We start from the raw sequence: 24277 nt of genomic DNA on the forward strand, positions 1-24277 counted from the left end.
ATGCCCTGAACCAGCAGGATGCAAAGCAGTTCTAGTCTGGAAGATTTGGTGCTGCGTTTTCATCACACCAAACCCAACCTACGAACCCCAGCAGCATTGCCTCCAGCTCAGTTATGCACTTTCTGAACTCTAGAACAGAACCAGCTTGGTCTGGCCCACTTGGAGCACACGAGGGTGATGGAGAAGCCACACACAGAGAAGCTGATGAAGAACTGGAGAGAGACAGAATCTGGATAGTTGGTGGCCTTGAAAATCTAGAAACGAAAAATCTCTTTTGTACAAACCATCCTCTGGAGAGCATACAGACCTTCGCACGTCATGGCAGTGCACACCCAGTTCCCACAGGCACAGACGCAGCGGTTGCACTCCACCTGGGTCTCTGCTCCATCCTGGTAAGTTTCGTCTTCCAGGGCACACTCTAGAGAGGCACAAAACAAGGGCAGTGGTTGTGAGATACACAGTGGGTCAAAGACAACAAACTCAGGAGAGATGCCTTTGGAGGAAGCCTTCCTCCCTCTAGCCACCAATCCACCAAGAGTGGACCTCAATGACTGAAATATTCATGTTGAATTTGGCGTGTGAAATTAGCCAAAAAAATAATTATTTGGGAAAGTCATCCAATTCATTTTGCTTCCTCAAAAGCACACATTTCGATTTCTCAATTAAAATGAGATCTTGATATTGGATTTGTTTGAATGTCCTGATCTGACATTCTAGACATAGATCTGACATTCCTTATACATAGAAGAGAACCCCCAAAGTGAAAGCTTTGGTCACTCTGAAACAACGCCCTGTGTCAGGAGGGAGAAGTTGGGGAAATGGTGAGTGCATTTGCCGTAGCCTTAAGAAAGGAATGAAAAAAATCTTTCTCATTTTAGCTCACATTTCTTCTCAGAGCTCTAGTACACGGTTAAGTCAAGGCCCTCAAAGCGCTCAAGCGTGGTGGTTCAGTGCAAACCAGCTGATCATCTCTAGCTTCCCACTGAAGCAGGCAACAACAGAGGTCAACTTAATATTCCCTAAGAAGCATAGCCTCTGTCTACTACTCAGTGCCACCGCAGCGGGATGCAAACCCAGCACCTTCAGACCGGCAGGCGAAAGTACCCCCTGAGGAGACAATTAGATGAATGGCTCCGCATGCCTGCTCAGCAGAACACTAAGCTGCTTCCACGTGAGCTGTAGCACTAAGCAGGATTTGGAAGGACAGCGAACTTTGAGACATTCGTCAGGGAGGGTCTCTGTGTGAAAGGCAGAGCATAGCAGGACTTTGGTCTGGTCTGACTTTTCTAAGTTATCCAGACGTGAACTCCTCACATGATTTATCTCCACACCGTTAAATATATGCGTTGACGTTCCAAGCATGCCTTATCCATTTGACCTACGTCCTTGCTTTGAAAATCCAAACCTTTTTCATCACATGAGCTGCAGGAGCTCTGGGATAGAAAAAGCAGTTCTGTTGACAATGCAGGGATAGAAGAACAAGGGGTGCTGTAAGATGGGAGGTAGGTGTATGTCAACCCTAACGTTGGGAGTTATGGCATCCGATGTCTGGCTCAAAGCTGATTCCTTTCCTTTCCCCCCTTATCAGTACCCCAGTAGTTCCCCAATACAAGCAAAGAATTCCTACTTTTCTCTGGTGGGTTGAAGGATGGGCTGAGGCACTTGAGAAATTCATTGAAGCTGAGCTTCCAGTCAGCATTTTCATCTGACAGCTCGATGAGGGCATCTACGCAGAGTCCCCTGAAAGGAAACACAGAGGTGTGTTCTGCACAGGGCTGTACCAAGCTGGTCCCTCCTCTGTTGGCTTCAGAGGACAGATGAGTTAAACCAGTAACAGCTAGAAAGGCTCTGAGATGCCTGGCAGAAAGGGCTTCTGTAAGAAAATCTCACTGATGTAGACAAAAGAAAAACAGACACAAAACGCTCCCTGGTTGGAGAAGGGCTGGGACGTGGAGGGGGGTGTATTCAGAACAAATCAGGCAGCAGGAATAGCACCCTGTTGACGCCTACATGCTGTCACACGAGTACAGACGCAAGCACAACCTAACCACAAGCAGTCTGTTCTCCTCATTGTCTCACACACAGGGGCACACACGCAGAAAAAGGGAAACCTCTCAAACTACATTTTTCATGTGATGGTTTTGCCAGCTCTAACTGAAGGCGGTCCGTGAGCTCGCTTTCTACCTTTCTACCACATCTGTTCCCTGCCCTCCTTCTGGCATCCCGTCCAGTGCCCACCTGAGCAGCTTGTTGGTCTCCTGGTCCATGTAGGTGGTGATGTTGACGGCAGTCTCATTCTGCTCCACAAACTTCAGGAATTCGGTGGAGTCCAGGCGAGAATCGCCGTCATCAAAGCTCTGCAGGGAAAGATGGCAAGATGTGAGAAGATCTGATTTATCGGTCCAAGGTACCCCCCCCTTCCTTACCATTCCTCCACAGGTACTTAGCATTTCTGAAGTGCTAGTGAAACTGGTTGCGTCATCCCTGTTTTGCACAAAAAACAGAGGCTCAGAGAAAAGCAGCAAAATATCCACACTAGCATCAGAAACGGGAAACATGGCTGTGGCCTCCTGCTCACTGATAAGCTACACTGCCTCTCATTCACCTCCTGCTGCTTGATTTATGGCTCTAACCCCATTTCTTCTCTTTGTTCCAGCCAGCTCCTAGCCTTCTTATATACCTCCTGCCTTAAAGCAGACCAGTTGTGCTCAAGAAGGTGTCAGCTTTCCAATATGTGAAAATCCAAAGCTGTGCCTGAACTGTGACAGTGACAAAAGGGAAAATCACAGGAAGTAATTTTCTGCTGATCCCAGAGAAGGAACAATTTAATGCAACAGCTAAATGCCTTGCCACCGACTTCATAGGGTCCTGACAGGGCTCCTGGCACTGAAGAGCAGACTTTTTAGCCCCAAAGTCCTGGCTGTACTCCCACAGCAGTAATTGCATTTTCCCTCCCTGTTTGGAGATGTCATATCACAGCGCAGGGCACGCAGCAGGAACTGCCGGGCCCCCTCAGAGACAGCTGCATTGCAGTGAGGGGAAAATGAATTCTGCAAGCGGTCTGCTGCGCGAGATGCTGGTCAATCTTCACCGTGTGGCTCGGGGCAGGTCACCGTGCCCCCCATGCAGGGCTTCCAGGAATGTTCAGAGCGGCTGCCTGCTGTTACCTCTGTGGTTCAGCAGAAACCTACAGGGCTAGGAAAATTACTCCGTGCACTGTAGCCTGTGTATAACCACGCTGCCAACATGTTTCAGCTTCTGCAAGATGTTGAAGCCTCTTCCCCCGCTGTTTCTTTTAGAAGTGGCCACAGCTCCCTTAATGACCCAGGCTCGGTTAAGCTGGCTTTCTTGCCTTTCAAGACAATGGTCTGCACTTACCTGTTCCCCCAGAGACCCTCCAAAACAGAGCAGCTTCCCACTGCTGGCCTAATGCCAATGTCCTTCAAGGTCAAGGCCTGCCTGGCGTATGACCCACTTCCCAGTGACTTACGCAAGGCAGGCTTCCAGCTTAATGCCACATCTGCAGACTCCTCTGGTCAAGGAGAAAAGGGAAAACCTTCACCTCCTCCTTGCTTCCAGTGTTTATTGCCTGCAGGGCAGGAGTCAGGCTATTCCAGGGCAGCACATGGAGCCCCGGGCTGGGTGAGGCAAACATCTCAGGCTCCTTGGTGAAACAAATTGTGCACACATGGACCCATTTAGCTTGCCTTGCTTGGATTTGTCTGAGTTGCTCCAAGCCCTGCATTCTGCTTTGAAAGTATTTCAAAGCTCTTTGGGCTGTTGACACGGTGGATTACCACCTGACAGAGAAGGAAGTTTGGTCCAAGAAAGGGTATGGCTTTGTCATGGAAACTTTTGCCTACTCGTGCCGGGGATCAGTGCTCCACAAAAAGGGGGAAAATAAGGGAACACGAGGCTGTCTGCCCCTGAGCTGCAGCCATGGGATTTCACTGGTGTGGGCTGGCGGGGGGTGACCAGGCTGTGCATGGCAGCAGAACAAGCCCACGGCTAGCTCACGCATTTTGGCAAAACCCATGGCCCGGGCAGGTCCCCTGCAAAGGTGGCTGGGGTCAGGACATGTGCAGGGGAAAATGAAGCTTTTGGGTGCTGGTGGGGGTGCCTGAGGCAGTGGGCCACAAGTGGGTTTCCACAGAAGAGGCAGAATTAATGGCTACAAAAGGGAAGATGCTCTCTGGAGCACAGGGACCGGCTCCTCTGTCTCACCAGGGGGTGCCATTGCCATGGCAAATTTGCTTGCAGCACTAACTCCTGTCAGGCACCATTAATCTCTCGCTGTCAACAGCTTATGATTTAAGCACTCCCCCCACTTCCCCACCTGCTCCTCCAGCTCCATCCCGAATGCTTTGAAGTCTTTATCAGGAGCCGGGCGTGAGGGGGAGGGAAGCAGCAGTGCATGTGGCAGGAGCATGGGAGACGCATGTGATCCGCGGGTTATAAAAGGGGGTGGGGATGGGATGAGAGATGGGCTGGCAGGGAGGAGGGAAGAGGCATGGCATTAATGCTGGGGGCTCATGGGGGTCCCCTCTCCCCGCAGAGCACCAGGGAACTGCCAGCTCTCTGCCACAGCTGGGCCACGCTCCTTGCAGGCACATATTCCCCTCTAAGCCCCTACACATCCCGTCTCCATCTCAGTGTGGCCTTGGGACTGCAAGGAACAAAGGATCAGCAGCCTCCACCCCAGCTTGCTGCTCCACGTAGCTGCATTCCCAGCACTTTCACCCACCTTTTGTCCTCTGGCTAGCTTTTGACCTCTAAGATCAGATTTTTTTCCCCCATACTACATGCATGGTTGTCCTGCCTATCTTCTTTTCCCCAGGGCAGGTCAGATACCAGGAGACAGGTCACTTCTCCATGCAGCTGCTGCAGGCAGCCCACAACACACCACGCTGCAGGGCACACCAGACCCTTCTGGCCCCCATCTCAGCATCTCCACACTGTGCAGCCTCTTCGATGGGGGGCATGGCTGGCCAAGAAATGTTCTCCAGCCCCTAAGACAGGCCCTACTTGCCTTGAAGTACTTGTCCAGGACTTCACTGTAGTTGCTGCCCTTGGAAAACCATCCGTCTGGGATAATCTCAGCTTCCAGCCACTGGATGACGCGGCGACGAAGCTCATCCCTGTCTGACTGGTAGCAGACAACTGTCACAGGAGATGGGGTAGGGGGAGAGAAAGCAAGGGCGAGAGAAACAACGTTGGCAGGGAGACCACAGAGAGGGGACCGGAAATAAAAGCCAAGCAGACAGTCCTGATGGCAGTCTCCAGGCCCCTTGGAGATGATCCACGGACAGATCAAAGCAGAGGTGCCATGTGCTGAACGGCGGACGGGCTGTGGGTGACACCATGTGGCAAGGCCAGAAAACGACACCCCTGCCAACACTCTGCTGCCTTGCAGTCCCCTAAAGCTTGTGGAATAGCAGTCCAGAGCTACGCTGACTCATCTCGGCGTGAACAGTCCCCAGACTGAGGGAGGAAGGCGACCGAGTGGCCCTGGACTTTGCGTGTCCCCAGGCTTTCCAACGCCACGCAGAACAGGCATTTGGCCACGAGCCCTCGGGTACGAAACCTTCCATCTGCTGCAAGGGCAAAGACTAGACTGAGCAAGCCTTCCATGATGCTCTCCTCAAAACTTGAATTTTAGGGCCTAATATCTCACGAGATTTTGTTTCTTCAAAATCCCAGTTTGCCCACTCAGACTGGAAATTAGAGGGGGTCAAGTTGAGCATGTTGTCAGTGTTCTCCAGATGCACAGGTTTCTCTAGGGAGGCATCATTTCGTGTATTAGTATCAAACTTTGTATTTAGACTTTGTATTTTGTATTTCTCAGAGCTGTCACACCTGTCCAGAGGTGAATGGAGCCAGAAGGGGAATCTGCGTGCGTGTGTGTCAGTTACACACAATCAGGATCTCCTTCTGAATCCAATGACTACAATCACAACTGGACAGACCAATGTAAATAAAAAACCCATAGGGATTCTACATATTTAATTTTGAGCTTCATTGAAACTGCTTTGAGGTGATGGCCAGGCTCTGACATGGTCCTTTGCTTGTATGAGGGTTTGCTCTCATGTCTCCTAGGAAGCTGAAGCTGATGATTATACAGCTCCAGCACCTAGAGGCCATGGGTGGGAACAGGGTCCCCTGATAAAGCACAGGCCATGGCCCCAAAATCCATAGTCTAAGTATACAGGGCAACAGATACGGAGAGAAATAAGGCACAAGGAACCAAATACACTTGTTGGCTGATGGGAGAGGCGGTTCAGCTACACCTCCTGACTCCCCCCAAAATGTCCCACTCATTACACAGTGTTGTCCCCCTGCCCCTGGGCTCCCATCAGTGAATCACTCCCGAAGAAAAGTCTCCTTTTAAAAGAGTGCTCCTGGAGCTGGGGAGGACAGCTCCAGAGTTACTGTGTTGTTGATCCCCAAGGAACTCTGAGTCTCTTCCCTCAGTCTGGGTGATGAACACGGCCTGCATCCCTAGGGGCAAACCGTGCTTCACTTCACCTTGTACATGCCCAGAATCCCTAAGATTTCCCAGCACAGTTAAGAGCCCAGGAGATGTATGAGATCTGAAAGGTTACCCAGGAGTGAGGAGCCAAGCAATTCAGCTGATTTATCAACCTAGGCTCTGCTACCGCCAGTGCAGAGGTATCGCTTGTACACAGGGCTGTGCAACTCCCCCAGCAGACCTTCTTCCCAAATACACACAGAGGCCCCTGTCAGGTAAGGAGATGGCTTCTCACCTGGACTTGCAGCTGGATTCTCAGACTTTTTCTCTGTTAAAGGAAAGACAGAAGATGACATTTCTGATGCAACATGAAGCAATATGAACCTCTTCCCACCCTGGGTGTTACTGGGCAAGAGATGGGAGCTTTTGGAATCATGAAGGCCACAGAAATGACAAAGGGACTGGAGCATCTGTCATATGAGGGGACACTGAGAGGGATATGACTGCAGCCTGGAGAAGGCTCAGGGAGGATCTCATCGATGTTCTTGAGGTCCCTCATGAACAAGGATGGCAGTGTAGGCTTCGGAGGTTTATCCTGAGAGTCTGACCTTTCCTCAGCAGGTAGACTGAGAGCGCTGCCTGGCTGAAGCCACAGGCTCACCACAAGGCAGTCAGGAGCCTGCGGCAGGAGCAAGACATTGCCCTGCTCCTCCTGAGTGCCCCACTCCCAGGAACCCAGGAAGATGATATGTCCAAGAGCCCACCACACCCAAAGTGTCAGGTAACTGAGTGCACTAGTGAGGGACAGCCGGACCTAAGGCCTCCAGCCACATTCTACCCATTTGCTCAGGGGCTCCATTTCAGCTCATGCCTCAGTCCCTAGTCATTGCCTGAAATTATGCCTGTCTCCAGCTCTGTTGCAAGCATTCCTGTCCCTGGTCATCAACCTTGTTGATCCTGGCCTGACCTGGGCCTTCTCACCTGGATTTCAGTCTTGCTGCAACACTATGGACCTGCATGGTTACTTGTGGCCTGTGCCTGATCCTGGTTACCATCACCAGATCTGATCCTGACCTGATTTCATGGCTCAGCTTCAGACCTAGTTCATCACCACAAACGTGCCTGGTGATCTGGACTCTTGGTTGAGCCTGGCTACCATTACCAGTCTTCCTCCATTTACTTTGCTTGCAGGACAGGGTCCTGGCTCTTGAGGCCTCTGCCTTGCCTCGCTACCAGGCTGGGCTCCCAGCTCCCCCTCCCTTACAGAGCAGCCATCCCTCACAGCCCCCTGACACAGGGTTACCTTTACAGTGTCCATCATAATCCACCTGGATCTTGGAGCCAGTGAGGCAGGCGTCACGGTGCAGCTCACAGTGGTTCAGGTATGTCTTGCCATTGCTGCCACACACGGGCCTCTTGTGAGGTTTACATTGCTGCAAGAGAGACAGAGAAGAGGGTGTTTTACCTGCCTCTTTGGGACAGCTAGAGGGAGCAGGCACATCCCAGGTTCAGCCCAGCCCAAAAGGCCTTTGAACCCTCCCATTGCCACCCCAGAAAAACCCACATGGGGAAATCTGTGATTCAAAGGCTTCCCTCCATCCCCGCCCCAGTCACCAGCACCACAACAGGAGCCTCCCCGAAAGCAGAGCACAGCAGAGAAATCAGCACCCAGCATAAATACTGAGCATGGTCCTGCAGCCACAGACGTGGCTCCTCTGCTTGCTCAGCTCTGCTACAGCTCCCTGTGGACTCTGCTCCACCTTTCAGCCTCTGAATTTAGCACAAACCACCAGCCAAGAGCAGACAGCACAACCTTGAGCAGAGAGAGACTTCACCAGTGCCACCACGCAGGGTGTAGACTTCTGTCTCGTGCTTCTTTCAGGCTGGCCAAGCCTGTCCAGATGCCTGCTAATGGAGCATTTCCCTCCGCAGTGCCCAGGCTGGCCCCGTCTGAGCTGCAGGCTCTGAGGGAGGCCGGAGCAGCGAGCCCATGCCCAGGAGCCAGGCAGGAATGGTTTGAAAGCACGGAGCAGAGCGGAGCAGGGAGACACTCTGTCTCTACAGCTGGGAAAGGCTCTTCTAATCATCTCCAGCTCCCTGCTGGAGGAAGCTATTCATGCTCACAGCACTCCACCGCAATTATTTCCATTTTACAAAGGCTGATTTTTTAGTAGGGTGCTCGTAACCTCCTCAAACAAGACCCCAGGGAGGTAGCTCTCTTGCAGCTCGCAGACCACTCCTTCAGTGCCCTCCACAGCCAGCTGCATATCAATACCCTACCAGGCTTTCCCAGCAAAAGACCCCCAGCCAAGTCTCCCATGTGTGTAAAGGCTCGAGGCGGCTGTGTGAGCAGCACAGCTGCGAGCCCCAGACAATGTACACACCGCAGGGACAGGCCCTGCTGTTTGAAGAACCGCTGTGCATTTGCAGCTGCTCCAGAACAGCCCTCAGGATCCCACCAGCGGCTGTAGCCCAGCCCCAGGGGGCAGGTGGCGATGCAGGAGCTGCTCTGCCCCCCTACCTCAATGCAGAGGCAGGTCGGGTCTCCCTTCTCCGTCACTGCACATTCCCGCCCCGCTCCGCAGAAGACGTTGGCACAGATTTTAGATTTGCTCCTCGGCTCTTCCTGAAAGACACAAAGAAAGAGACACAAAATACCAAAGTCACCCAAACCAGCAGCAGCAGCCCTTGACATAGCTTAAAAAAAATAATACATTTAGCTTCTAGGCTGGAGCACAGAGCACCAAGCTGGCAAGGCGCGGATGACAGAGCAAGACAGACATGACTGCAGTAGATGGACAGCTCAGACAATAACCAGAAGCAGACAAAGGAGCCAGGGTTACAGCCCCAGCAATAGAAGGTTTCCTCGAGGTCATTCCCTGAAAATCACCTAGGAGAACCGGAGCAAACACAAGCAAAAGAAAATCTAGTGTAAGTGGCGAGAGTAATTCCCCTAAGTCAAGGACTGCTGCCTTCATATTATTTCATGGAGGGTAGGCAGCAGAAATGTCTTTGCTTCATATGTTTAAGAAGAAGGTGAATATAACCCCAGAGAAAGGTATGACACCAAACAGAAGGAAGAAATCGCCGTCAGGCATCAGATAATGCCCCTGTCACAACAAAACTTCACAAAACTACACGACCCATTATCTTGCCTCCACTGGTCAAGACTAAATGCTTCAAAAGGAAGAAGCACTGTCATGGATAATTACACAGTAACCTTCTCACTGAGAAAATTTCTTCCTGGTCCCTGACAGCTAGCTGTTGACCTATGCCCTGCAGCACAATTTTTATGTTTTACAATTTTCTCTTAGCTAAAGTCATCATAAATATTCCTGTTGTTCATGTCATTGTCAAATCCATTTTCTTTTTTATTTTATTTTAATTTTTTTTGTTGAGTCCCACTGCATTCTCAAACAGTTGACAGCTATCACGGACAATTTCCACAGGTTAATCATGTTTTCAAAAAAAACTCCATTTGCTTTCACCAGTTTAAGGTCTCTTTTTTCTGAGACTCTTAGAAGAGAAGACCAGGGCTTCTGACTTTGAGACCCTGGTTTAATTCTTTGGTTTGCCATTAATTTTTTTTGTGACCCTCGTTTCATCTGACAATTTCCACTTAGAAGTCAAAGACTTCTTACCTCCCCATCCGAGTATTATTCTTTGTCTCTGCTCATTTGTGCTGTCTCTGTAGCTCCACCATATACTTTTGCACGTAGGTGATCAAAAAGGAGCAGAATCTGCCTGAGGAGCATTATTGATAGATATAATGACAAATGCTGAGCACATTTTTTTTTCTTTTTTTTTTTCTTTTGCTTCTTTGCCACAATTTCACAGCTAGTTGCTGCCTTTATCGAACAGCCCCCAGTGAGAGCAAACCATTTTCTCAATGACCTTGCCCTGGTCTTCAGCATACTTTGTCTGCTGGCCTGCTCTGGATTGTTTTTGTTGTATGAAATCTCTTCTCTGAGATGTCAAGAGTCTTCTCAGCAGCCCAGGCCGCACTGGAGAAACACTACCTGCCGTCCTTTTGACGGGAGCAAGAAGCTTTTCTGCTATCAACAATGTCTGCAGCGCTTTTTCCTCTTTTGGTATCACCATGTGGAAATCTGTAAAATGACTCCAACTCTCGTAAAACGCTCCATGTGGTTTGCTGTAAAATCAAGGCTTTGCATCTTCGTAATGCCTGATGTGCCAGGAAATCAAAGCACTCTAGAGCAGTAACAACGAAAGCTCCTTGGGGAGGCAATCTGATGCATTATACAGGCCTGAGCACTACACAGATTAGGCAAAACCAAAGGGCAACATGGTGATGCCTGGGGTTGCAAGCCTTGCCACGTCTCCTGACTCTCAAACCTCTCTCCTTCCTGTGGTGGGACTGGGAAGGAGAGATGTTATGTCGTGCTGCAACATCCAAAGAGAGGGCTGGGCACTGAGAAAGCATTCGGCTCGTGCATTTCATCCCGCTACCCAAGCGTGTCTCTGTGCTAAATGGCTTTTGCAGAGGCGCCAGGGGAGCCGGTCCCGTGCACGCTGGAGGGAGCACAGGGCCAGGCAGTCTGTCACCTCCAGACGTCTGTGCCGCCGGCTCTGGCAGCACGTTTCTCCCACTGCTCTCATTTGGGACTAATGAGCAAACCTGACCTAATTCCTGCAGCAGCTCCCTGGACTCTCCAACACACTGGTGTGACGGGGTGGAAATTTGGCAGCAGTGCAAATGGAACAGATCAGCACGAAACAAGCAAGCACCCCCAATGTAAACAGACAGTGAGATGAACCCCAAAATTTCTCTTTCTTAGGGATATTGCTTTAGGGAATCTGCAGGCTCTGCAAGAAACCTGGGACAAATTGCTCTTAAGACCCACTTTATTTTCAATTGTCAGAGAGAAGCTCAGTGCACACAGGGCTTGAACCATGCCTGATTCCAAGTTTAGCTCTGGGATCAAACCTACCTCCCAGGACACCATTAGTTAGGATGACACAGGGGGCTGCGGAGTGCTCCATATCATCTGCTCTGGAAGGAAGCCCCCATCAGGGGTTGCTGAAGCCATCACCTCAGGACCCAGCTGCACCCTTTCTCAGGTCTGGTGCTATCCAAAGGGGCATCCTCTGGAGCCACCACCACGTCCAAGAGCTTCCCTACCCTTGCTCCTGGGAGGTACATGGTACGCGTCCTGTGGCTCAGACCAGCAGAGACGTCCACAGGCAGCTCATAAGGCCTGGAAACGGGCTGTCCCCAAGTTAGTTAGTTAAAGAAGAAATGAAAAGAGGTCGGGTTTGTGTGGCAAAGCCTTGACCAGTGCTGGATTCCTCAGGGGACTGCGACCAGACACACGTGACAACATCCCCTACGCCGACAACATCCTACATGAAAGGTGTCAGCATGAGGCCTGCACTGGATGTAAAGGGGCCCAGAGCCATTAAAACTTCAGGATTAAAACTCTTACTCCTCCCCCAGATCCCGAAGCCCTTCTGTGAGCAGGAGAACTAACGAGGCCCAGCTCCCAGCAGCTCTCTGCACGGCTTGTCAGCTAGCTACATGGCAGCTCGTGACCTCCCTCCTCCGGGTGGTTATCCACAGGCCCCTCTCATTAAGCCAGTCACCCGGGGTCACGAAACCAGCTGGATCCCATCATCTTGGAGGCCTCGACCGCTCAACCAGCTGAGGCAGAAACCGGCTGATGGACTCAGGAATCCCTGTGTCCATCACATCAGGGCATGGAGAGGGCGAGCGGCTGAGGCTCCAGCAGAGCTCTGAGATAAGAGGGGCCCATCGGGTCGGTGAGCTCAGCATGGGGCCGGGGAAAAGGCAACATCGCTGGTGGCAATGTTGTCTGCGGCTCTGTCAGGGAGACAAAGGCATCTGACATACCGCTGACACAAACCAGGCTGCCTTGCAGAGGCCGGGGAGGTGGCGCAGAGCTCTGCCTCGCCGTGTCCCAGCTGGGTTTGTGCCCGGCCCTGTGCCTGCACAGGAGGGCTGCTTCTCCTCGGCTCCCCTGGGTGACCAGCCACGTGTCACAGGAGGTCCTCAAGCACACCCGAATGCGGTGCAAACTGCATGGCAGGGACCGCAGCCCTAACACAGCAGCCAGGGCTTTCTGGTGTCCCACAGCGAGCAGGCAGGAGCTGGTGCCCACAAGGAAAGGGATGCAGCAACTGGAGGAAGGAGGCTTTTCTCCCCGTAACCTAACAAAGAGGGGAAAGCCATCTGCCAAACAGCTGATTTCTCTTGCAGCGAGATGCTGCTAGCAGCGAGGGAGCCAGGCACACCTCTCGCAGGGGCTCCTCCGTGCTAGGGCTCTGTTTTCCCTTTTAAGCTTGAAGGAATGCCTCTGCTCTGGCTCCTGCAACCTCATATTTTCCATCACAAGGCAATGACCGGTGAGGCCCCGTAAGGGGAACAATGACACGAGAGTTTGTGGAAGAGGAAATCTCGATCACAAACAAGTCTGGAAAATGGCTGCTACGAGGCAGGGAGGTTGAGCCTGGCAGCTCCCTTGCTGCTGCAGCCTCGCTCTGCCGCTCACCCTAAAAACCCCTTCCCAGTCACGGCCTCGAAAACGTCACAGCCAAATAAATCCGCACTGCCTCCTAGCTCTCCTCCCTCCGCCTGCAGGAGGCCAGGGGCTGCTTCGTGCATGCCAGCCCAGCTGGAGGGACGTCAGCTCTCAGCGGGAGGAATCCTGTTAATTGCTTTCTTTTGGGACAGGAAAAAGCAACAAAAAAAAGACGCCTGTGCACCGGGAAGGATCTTGGTGCACAGCAAAGATTCCCAATGAAGTTAAACTCACAGGGGCTGCGGGATGAGACTGGCACCATCGTCCAACTGGCCCAAGGGTGGGGATTTGCTCAAGAACAAGGCCTGGTCCAGGGCCAGGACACCTCTGCAATCTGAAATACAAGTCACGGTCCCTGATGGAGCATGAGTCTCCTTCCCAGACCCCCGGTGCCCTGGGCCAGGCTCTGTTTCACTACGGCTGGTCTTCTGGGAACTGCAGTCCTCCATCCTGTTTTGTTGTGGCCAGCATTAACTGCTGAATTTCAGCAGGAGGACAGGGGGACACTCCGTACCCTGGGCAGTGCTTCCAAGCCCACAGAACCCAGCACCACAGCCCTGACACCACCTGCCCCATTTTGGGGTGCCGATTTCCCACTCTCAGAGGCTCTGCAGATTTTCCTGATCCTGCCAGTAAGTTTTGTCGCCCATTCCTCTGGCCAGCTGGGATGATCTCTCCAGAGCGATTTATTTCTGAACGGGCCCCAAATCTGCCACATTTCTTGGCCACCACCTGGCTCCAAATGGAGCGCGGGGAAGAATGAGCTGAGCAGTTGGAGGCAAGCTAGGATTTACAGCCCTACGGCATCTCCTCACCTCTTCCGGTAACTGGAAGCACAAGAGGAGCATGGAGAGCAGGAGACGCTGAGATTTACTAGCAGCCTCCGGCTTCTTGCACAAGAAACCTCAGGTTTTTTGTTCCCATCACTAATGCAATGGACCCGATGATCCGCCTTCCCAGCTCTGCGCCTTGGTCCTTCTTTACCCCCCTTCCACCGCAGCACGTTGCAAAAAAGCAGTGGAAACTGCTGTGCAACTGGAAGGAAGCACTGAGTCAGCCTCGGTGTGGGAAGGAGAGCGAGAACAGGACTGGGCACGGGCCAGTCGTGCACTTCCTAGCCTTGCTCAAGGACTTGCTCAGCTCCTTGCTGAGGCAGAGCAGCCTCGGGGCTGCTCCACCCAGCGGCTCTGCTGGAGGCTGCCCAGAAGACAGGACTCCCTGCCATGGCCATTACCCTGCTTCAAAGCTTCTTTATCATGGGGACGGTCCTGAGATCCTATATATACATTGGGAACAGCAAGGAAGGGTCAGAACAAGCCCTAATATTAGGCATCACTCAGTCTAAACAACTTGCCTTTGCCCGTGGTCTTGAGAGAGCATCCCATTCGTGAAACCATATGCTCAGGATCTGTTATCAAACTAAAAGGAAAATCTGACAATAGAAGTGGAGTAAAACAAACCCACAAGAGCAGAGAAGTTCAGGAAGGCTTGGGAACTAGCCTGGATAAGCCTAGCTTATCTGCAGTACTTCTGCCAAAAAGGCACGGCTCCATCAAAGGTTAAACTGTGCCCCTGTAGCCAGAGGGAGCTGAAGGCAAGTCCGCCAAGGCTTTGCTGTCTTACAACCTCCAAAATGCAAATTGGGGTTTCAGGAGGCGGGCGAAGAAAGCTCTCCAGGTTCTTGTAACCTCAGCTTTTACTACTGAAGACCTGACAACTGGCAGAGGACTGCGTGTGACTGCTCTTGGAAGGAGGAGAGGAAAAACACTGCGGTGAAAGCTAAGTGAAAATCCTTGCTACAAGAAGAGGTCTACAAGCGGGGAGGGCTGTGCAAGCACACAAGCCACAGGGTGAGATGTGCACGCACTTTTTGGGCTCTCAGAAACGTCACATCAGTAACAAGCAAATCCAATCAAACTGGAGGGCAGTATCCCTGCAGCCCCACAGCGTGACCACAGCACGGGGACATCAGGGACATTTCAAGCTGCTGCTGCCCCTGCAATCCCCCAGAGAGCACCCAGACCTGGCTCCAGCCCCTAAAACCTCCCTGTGCAGAGCTAACGCTGCTTCTCGCTGCCCTAAGAGCCTTCCCTCTGCCACTGGCGAAGTGCTGCGGGTCTGGGAGACTTCCAACATCTTCCCGCTCGCTCTAACCATGGCAGCTGCTGTGGCTGAAAGGCAAGAAGGAAACTTCCACAGTATGAGGTCTGCCCTGAGGACAGGTGAGCCACAACACCCTTCTTGTCCCAAAGGAGAGCTCCCCTCATCATCCCGAGGCTGCAGCACCGTGCTGAAAGCAGAGCCTCGCCAGCATTTGCAGCCCAAAGGCAACTCTGATTAAGAAGCAAGAGAAGCGATTATTGATTTCCTTTAACTCCTAAGTAAGGCTGGGCAATGTTTTTCAGGCAGGGAGCTGATCCACTGGAAGATGCAATTTGAGGCTGACCAAAACTATTTGCAAATTTGTACCTACTTCGGGCAACAGTTTTGATCCCCAAATTATTTCCAAAGTGAACTATTTTCCCTTTTTTTTTTTTTATTTTGAAATGTATTTCACAAAGTATTTTATGCAAACTTAAAGGTTAAAGAAAGCAAAATAAAAATATTTTTGGTGTGATTTAACAACTTTTTGTTTTGTCAGTTCTTTTTTTTTTTGTTGTTGTTGTTGAGAATAAAAGAAGAATTTCAGCTGATTTGAAATGAAATTTTTGTTTCGAGTCTGATTCAGCTAAGGAATTAAAAAGAAGAGACAATTATTCCTATGGCTTTATTCCTAAAACATCACTGCTTGGTGTCTAAATCAACCTATTCTTCTCGCTCTTTCATCTCCTTCCATCTGGCCCTTCGTGACAGTGTCTGGAAATAACGAAGAACTGTTGCAGACATCCCTCTCCCCGCTCCCTGCCATCATGGAATTTGTTCCTGTCTAGCTGGGAAGATTGTTGGTGCTGACTCCCATGGCTCGACTCTGAAAACACAAACAAACAGAAAGACAAAGCCCCAGCTCCCTTTGGTGGTTACGAAAACCCAAATAGATGTTGCTTCGGGGAAAGCATCCTTTCCTCTGAGTCACTCCAGCAAAGCAAGCAGCGCTGATTTTATGAGGCAGCTCTCAGCCAGAATTTTACCGGGGAAACACCCTTCTTCACCCTGCTCTGCTCAGCCCCTCTCCAATGCTCAGCGCCATCCCATTGCTCCCTGTCCCCCAGACACCAGAGGAGCCTTTTCCTATCTCAGTTTTGGTAATGACCCAAGCACTCGCTCTCCGCACCTCCCGGAGCCCCTGCTCCTGGAAGAGAGATCGCCGCTTGAACCGCCTCCAAAAGCACAAGTTCTTCTCTAGTGCTTTTTGAACTCGTCCCAGGATGTTTTGCTTTCTGCCCTGTGGCCTGGCCAGGCTGTGTTTTGGAGACAAAAAGCTGTGAGCATGCACAGGCTCCAGCATCCTCATGCATTCCTGGCTCGCTGGCTTTCCTCGAAAATGCTGTGGGTGCACATCTGGGTGCGGAGCTAGCTCTGTGCCCAGCAAACATACCAGCCCACCTTCGCACCACTGCTGCGGCAAGGTGCTCCCAGCAAAGGTGCTCCTGGCAATAAACTCAGCTCTCTGATGCGTCTCTGCTACACCACCTGTCCTGCTGCCTGCTTAATTTCTCTTCTCGAGTGTCAGACCTTGGTCATTAGCGCTGAACTTCCTCCAGCTGCTGGCAGCTCCCGTTGCTCCAAGGTGTCAAGCTGAAAACTGTTTTTCCCCCCTGATTAGTTTTCGGTTTTCTTAATGGTGTTTGGCAGTCGTGGTCTTAGAATCCTTTTAGTTTTACGTAAGAATTTGGGTTTTGGCTCTTTGGGTCAAAGGAAACTTAACAGGATTTCCACTGTTCTTTAGTGATGATACTTGGACGACAAGCACGTGTTCTCTCAAAGGAGTCGGGAATAAAAACGTTCTCCTTACCCTCTTTCCCAAGAGGCTGGCCTTATTGCTCTCCAGCAACGCTCTCCACCACAAACACTTGCCTTTGGGTGACACAGTCATTGCAGAGCTCCCAGCAGGACCACACACGTGTAGGAAGCACACAAGGCAGGGAGGCACCTCTTGAGTCATCCTCCATCTCCATGCTGTCAGTGGCCCCTCTAAATACAACTCCATTTATACAACACCAAACAAAGGATGTTAATTTTGCCTTTCTGACACTCACTGAAAGCCTGCTCTCAAAACCCTCTAACAGCTATGAGCTTTCCTCTAATGTCAAGACTTACTGCACTCACGGCCAACTTTTACCTATTTATTCATATACTAATTCTATGCTTAATCATGAACAACACATTTACCTCCCTGGCATTTCATACCCCAATCCTGCCCAGCATAAGGGTGGAAAATATATGGTAATAACAGATGTCCTTCTTAATAAGTAACGGTCTTTTACAAAAGAAGTCTGTGTTTTGACTGCTATCAATAACATTTTTAAAGAAACGGGACAGAAAAATCCTCCATTGCAATGGAAATCTGGGGGCTGGCCAAATCAGGGGTGAAAATATGCCGCCTAACCCCATTTTCCATCCAGAAGACGGCAAAGAAAAATTTCAAAATGGCATTCAATATTTTTGTTACAATGCAAGCTTGGCTAAGATAACAATAGGGAAGATAAGTCACATCTGCCAAATTCCTGTTTCTTCCAGGGAAAAAGAATCCTTCATACAACAAGATGTGACATGCAAGGAAAGGGATGGAGAAGGAAAGCAGAATGGATTTGCTCTTTGGTTACACCTGTCTGGGAATGAACAGAAAGACGGCTCCTTGCACGACCAGCTCACATCTGGCTCACTTGCTTCATTCCCCTCTCTGAAAGGGAAAAGCTAAAGCTCCCAGAAACGAAGCACTGAACACGTGCGGGGACCTGGCCCCAAGCAGCCAGTAGCCTTCAGCAAACCCTTTGCCTCCCTCGGCATCCTCATCTGAAGGCAGCAGATCACACACAGCTGTCCTCGCCCCACTGGAAATGATCCCTTCAGGACAAAGTTGAGGTCCCGTCTGGGAATGCAGGAGGGATGCAGAGGATGGACTGGAGCGGGAGGGAGGGAGCCTGCGTTGCTGCCTCTCCACTGCTATCTGCTCTCTGGATAAATAATGGACTTCTGTCTCCAGGGTTGCTGATCAGCTCTAAATGCCCTCAAAGAAAGCAAACAGCACAATAAGAAAGCCCAGAAACAAATCCATTTCATAATAAATTCATTTTGTTTTCACTCCATTTTTCTTGCTAGTAAAAAATTTAGGTTAAGCTAAGCACTTTCTTTTCCCAGCAATCTCTGCTTGCTGTTGGCTAATGCAACAGAAAGTTTTGCTTTCGACGGTATAATGGCTCTGTTATGAAGAAAATACAATTATATTATTTCCCAAGATGAATTCCACAGTATTAAATGTCTAAGCAATGCAGCATTGTCTTTGAAGCTGTTGGTGTAGGAATTTTACATAGGGAGATAGGAAGATGAGAGGAGGTTTCACAGGAGAGATATTTTTCTGCACACATCTCCACTGCTCAGAAATGGAGAGGAGATTTAGAACCAGGGACACAACCTGTACCCTGGATAACTGGGTTATGCAAGCTTTTGTTTCTGCACTACTTGCAGTTGTGCCCCAGTGTCACTGGTAACTAGCAGTTGTACCCATCCGAAGGCTCCTCGATGGCACGCATGAAATGGCCTCGGTGTCAGTTCATCTCAGTGCTGGTGTTTATAATAAATTCATCAGCAATAACTTAGACTACTAATCAGGGAGTAAGGAGCAAGAGTTGAGTTCAGAGTACTAAAGGGAATGAATTTAAAGCAGATCGCCAAGATTCGACAGGTATTTCAATAATCCCCCATGTCTAGGCTAATCCCAGCAAAGCTGTCTGAAGTTCAGCTGGTGACAGCAATACCCCCAGGCAGATGGAGAAGCCACGAAATGTCTGACTGAAAGCATCCTGAACACCACACAGAAAGAGAAAATTGGGGGAACTCAGCCATTCTGGGAATCGACTGCCTGTGCTGTAAAGGTGTCCCCCTGCCCCGTTACGGGTGGAAGGGGTAGCACCCAATGCTGAAAAGCAGCCTGACACTTCCCCTTACGAAACCACCTTTTCCACTGCTGATAACTTTGCCGGCACTAACTGCTCAGGTTGAAGTTTTCCATCCCAGGTGTTTGCCTCAGGCTGACTTTTCCTTTTTTCAAGTGTCAACAGGAAAAGGTCAGTGGTTTTGGAGAACATGATTAAGTTATTTTGTCCGTGCTCGAGGAATTGTTAAAGTTGTTTTGCTAGGAATGCAGAGCAATCCTCTGCCACTGCAAGAGCCTGGATCTGGCAGGTGAGTCACCCTGGTACCTCTTGCTTGCAAAAAGAGGTAAGTCTGTAGCATGTGAGTATGGAAATTACCAGTTTGCATGTGCTCAGTCGCCTTTCTAGAGTCTGATGACTCCACTTCTGAATCTTTAGTCGCTGTTAAGAATAATCCTTCCCCTTACAGCTTGCAGGTCCTGATCACACTGCCTGAACCACCCTAGCTCTCTTGTGTGATTGCAGGGACTGAAGCAGGATTTTACAGGCTTGGGGTAGGGCGAGGAGCAATGAAATGAAAAGCAGGGGGACCACTTCACCTTCTACATGCACTCCTGCAGGTCATTGTCCATTACGTCCAACTTAGAGCCTGGATGCGCACCAGTGTGAACGGGATGTGCAGGTACCACAGACCCTTTGCCTGTGAAGGTGGCTGTATCTCTTCCCTTATTTCTGCTGATCCACTGGAGAAACTGCCGCCCCTCTCAGGCACTCAGCAAGCAAGTGCCTGGATCTACGAGCCAAGAGTGTGGGTGGCTCCTGCCTTGCTGCTGACCTTCCTCTGTCGTTTTTTATTTTGTTTTGGAAGAGAAGCATAGCATTATGCTCTTGTTAGGGGCATGGACTCAGCGGTTGCAGCCACATCTCTACAAGGAGCATGAAGACTATTGGAGGTGATGGCTTCATTTGCTTGTTTTTGTCCACAGTAAGAGAGATGTAATAACTCTTAATGTAAGGCTTGATGGCAGCTTAAGTAATTAACCAGCAAGTGCTCTAATGGGCTGAGACAGATGATGCAGCAGAAGGCAAAATGTAATTACAAATACTCTGCACCACAAAGGCGAGCAGGGCTGAGAAACGTCGAACCAGCCTCAGCGAGAGCTCAGCACTGCTGGTCCCAGGTCTCCTCTCTCCCCGTGGCTGCCTTGGCAGCACAGCACTCGCTCCTGGAGGGTCTGAGGCCATCCTGGACAGCTAGCTCTTGCACAAAGCACTGCCTCCAAGTGCCATTTGCCCTGGTCACCCAAGCAGCAGTCGCCCAAGCAGCGCCTGTCTCCTAGCAGAAATAAATTTTTCACGGCACCTGGAGCTGCAGCTCAGTGGATTTATGCCCTGGAGCTCTGCAACGTGGGATGGGGGGCAGCCAAGGCGAAAGAAAGGTAACGGAGCAAGACAAAATGACAAGGCAGTGGCTCACACAGAAGTAAACGGTACCTGCACAGCAGCCATTCCTTCCTGAGCAGCAAAGGTGATTGTGCTAGACCTTGGGAAACATCCCAGAAACTTGAAAGTTTATAGCAGCAGCAGAAGCCAAGATCTCCACACAGACAACAGATCTCCAGTTGCCAAAGCCAACTAAGTTGGCCTGGGGACAGGTTATTTCCATGGGATTTTTTGCTTGTTCATTTAATTTAATTTTTTTGGTATGTTTTCCCAACTATCAAGAAGCCAGATGTCAGAGAGCTCTGTTAGGCCCCTCTCATCAGAGGGAGTACCTGAGATGTGGCTTGCAAGCACTTGTAGCTCTACCGATGCTTCCAGCCATTGGGGCTCCCTGTGTACTGCCTTAAATCTGAGGTGACCTTGAGCACTTCAGGTTGGCTTCCTGGCCTCCCTGGTACCACATTGTAGAAGACTTATGTTCTCCTATTTGCCTCTCGTATCCATGCCCACACGCCTCCCTCCAACCTCCTTCCTCAAAGAGAAAATTGTCAGAGCTGCTCTGGTTCTTCTGCCAGGGCTGTATTTCCCCCCAGACAGCCTGGCATCTAGAGATGCTGAAAAGCCTTAGAAACATGGAAGGGAAACAAAAGCCTTCAACCTCTCTGGAAACCCACAGCATCAGCCTAACACCGCCTGACAAATCCTTCCTGCACTGGGGCACTCGGCTCCACGAGAAGATGGCGGTGACCCAGTCCTCCTCCACACCGGCGCTGCAGAAATGGCTGAGCTGATGTTTCGCTACGAATCCCCTCGTTTGGGGAACCGTACAGACAGCAGGCAGGCTGGAAACTCGGTGTTGTAAATGCTTTATCTCAAAACTAAATCAAAGACAGGGGGAGCGCACTGACTGTGGACGTATATTAAGTTAAACAAGCATAAAATATTTGGCGCGTTTCCCTTGCTTAATGCAGTATAAACAACGTCGGTATTCGGCGGAGAAAGTTTCCCGGTTAATGAACGCGACGAATAAGCGGGCAAGAAGGCCACGCAATTTTTGCCTTTCCCGTTAAGAGCAGGACAGCCCCAGCTGGTGCAGCGTGGGCAGCCAAGTCTGTGCACCTCAGCAGGAGGCTCCGCGGCCGGGGCTGGGAGGAGAAGCCCCAGTGAGACCATACGGTGTCCCTGGACGCTGCAGGAGAACAAGTGGATTCTTGCCATTACTTCCAGAGGGAAAAATGAAGTCCCGTAGCCATAAAACTGAAGCAGACTAAGGGCTTCAGAAGGCAGCCTCTGACACATCCAAGTGCAGCAGCTGAAGACATTAGCTTTCACAGCTGTCTGCCAGCCCTGGCTGTCCACCTGGCCGGCCAGCCAGAATTTATTGCTCCCCTAATAAAGTCAGCAGAAAGAAATACACGCTTGTGCCTCAGCCACTACAGTTCACAGCCCAAGGTATCAAACTGAGCTGCTGATGACCGCCGGTTTTCAGCAAGATCGCAGACTCGCAGCCACACATCCAAGGAGGGGAAGAACAGAACAAAATGTCTCCCTAGCAGCTTAGGAGAGACTTGGACGAAAACAGGTACACGGAAGGGCTGAAGAAGTTAAGGAAGATGCTTCTTCTCCAGAAGGCACTGCCATGCCTCTCTTCTGACTCCTCTGCTGTTTGAGAGGCTGCTTTGGCTGCCTACTGCTCGCTCCAGGGGGAGGCAGCCACAGGTGCAGAAGATAAAACCAGGTCTGCAGGAGTTACCACGACCCATCACGTCCCTGCTAGCCCATAGCCCCCTGTAAGAACTGGAGCGTCTTCCATCAGCTCCAGCCAGAGCCACCTATAACAAAGCCAAGAGTTTTCCTGACCCTAAGTCAGCCCTCTGCAGGGCTGGGCTCCAGCAGCGATATGCCTGAATGCAGGAATGGTCTATTTTTATAATTCCTAATGTAACCAGACCCTCTTCTCCTATGCAGAGGAGAGATTTCAGTGGTAAAATTGTGTGAATCAGAAAAAAATTATGATAGCAAACTCAGAAGGGACAATGGCTTTTCTTTTTCAACAGAGATTTAAGAAAACCCAGGAAATTCACACACCCAAAGCATTTATTAAAATGTGTTCCTAGAGCTGGCTTTGACTCAAGCACACCAGGAAATCAATGGTAGTCTTTGAATACTGAGAACAAATTGCTTAAGTATGTGCAGACATTATTCTTATGCACTTGATGTTATGCTTGCCATGCTGAACAGCTACGCTAGATGCTACTTGTACAAACGTATAGGCTGCAGGAAATAAATATAATGCAATCTGTTTCCCCCCACAATGATTTTAGAAGTAGCATGTGATATTATAATAATGTACCAAGCCACGATAAACAGATGTAGTGTTCTGCAAGCCACCTTGAGGTTTTGCATTATTGGAAATCTAATGTTGTGCAACAAAAGGTTTGGTAACACAACACTGCATTTCAATTTTTGATTATCTTGGTTTGTTTTCCTGAGAAAATAAACCTTACTTTTTGGATCTCCAACAATCTGGGCTAGCTTAGTTTGAAATAAAAATGAAAAACAAAACAAAAACACCCCTACCCAAAGAAGCACAAAAACCTCCTTGTTGCAGGTCTTACAGGTCTCCCAGGATAAAAGTTGCCAAGCTTGCCACAGTCTTTCCCTTCCCAATGCCCAGACCCTGTGAAGCTGTAGAGGTTTCAAGATGCATCTAGCATGCTGACAGGTGAAATGTACCTGTAAGATACCAGCTCTAAAAAGTTATCCCACTGAGCTGAAACGGCACGAATGTACTCCTTTATCCCATGGCAAAAGCAAGGTACTGTAAATAATTTTAGCCTGCAACGAACAACTTACTGGAATTCACAACATCTTAACATTTTTATGACAGCCTACGCCAATCTAGCTGTTGGCTGCAAGTCCTTCCTTTCCCTCTAAGTGCTTTAGCACTTATAAGACTTGAGTCATTTCAGCGTGCTAACCCAGAAGAAAACAGCCCTGACCAAAGAGGGACCAAGTGTCATACAGTGAACATGAGTGGGAATCACGTGTGTGCTGATCTGCAGCAGCTTTTCGCTCATGGGGACTTGATATTGATTCTCACTTTCCGTATGAACCATCAAATCCTTACCCATACCAAGTGCGAGAGCAAGTAACACTTGGCACCCTTGGCTCCATGAAACATGTGCATAAAAGATTATTTCCAGCCTCTGAGAAGGGACTTGAACGTGACAAGCCTTTAGCATCACAGCCAGCAGCATCAAGTCCAGGGTGCAGAAACAGATTTAAATCAAGTATCCATAAGAGACACTACTTTTGCCTTCTCTCTAAAAGCAAACGCTCGCTGAACAGCAAAGAGAGCCAAAAGGTGGTGAAGCAGCTACTGGCATGTCACTGCTTACTGCTTCCTCCATCACAGTAAACCTAACCCAAATTCATGTCGTCAATCCACGTACTCAGGATACGCTTTGTGGCCTGTCCAGTCACCCCTGCTGTGTGGTGGCGATTTCAGGCGAAGGGTGGAGCAGGCATCCATGGTCACTCAGCACCTCAGCTGCCTGACTTTAATCCTCTAAAAAAAATCCAAGTCTTTTGTTACAGCAAACACAAGGCTTTCAGGAGCCTCATATCCTCTGAAACACCAAGATGTCAGCACAGTTCTGCCATATTGACCCTGCTCCTTCGGTCACATCAATGTCCCATTAAACCTTGTCATTTCTTCCCCTCCTCATATGCCATCAAACACACAAAGCAACACTCCGTGAGACACGTGC

At 50.1% G+C, this 24277-nt stretch overlaps 1 protein-coding gene across 1 annotated transcript in view; it reads right to left on the reverse strand.

The window, feature by feature from the left end:
- The window catches only part of FSTL1 (follistatin like 1), a 42242-nt gene that overhangs the window by 4255 nt on the left and 13710 nt on the right, over positions 1-24277 (reverse strand). The window contains exons 3-9 of the mRNA XM_040571897.1: positions 8991-9095; positions 7773-7902; positions 6765-6797; positions 5030-5160; positions 2239-2357; positions 1628-1740; positions 308-418 (exon numbers count right to left, since the gene is read on the reverse strand). Of these exons, the coding sequence (XP_040427831.1) occupies positions 308-418; positions 1628-1740; positions 2239-2357; positions 5030-5160; positions 6765-6797; positions 7773-7902; positions 8991-9095 (742 nt within the window). The remainder of the gene's footprint in view (positions 1-307; positions 419-1627; positions 1741-2238; positions 2358-5029; positions 5161-6764; positions 6798-7772; positions 7903-8990; positions 9096-24277) is intronic.

This window comes from Cygnus olor, chromosome 1 (assembly GCF_009769625.2).
Source record: "Cygnus olor isolate bCygOlo1 chromosome 1, bCygOlo1.pri.v2, whole genome shotgun sequence".
NCBI lineage: Eukaryota > Metazoa > Chordata > Aves > Anseriformes > Anatidae > Cygnus > Cygnus olor.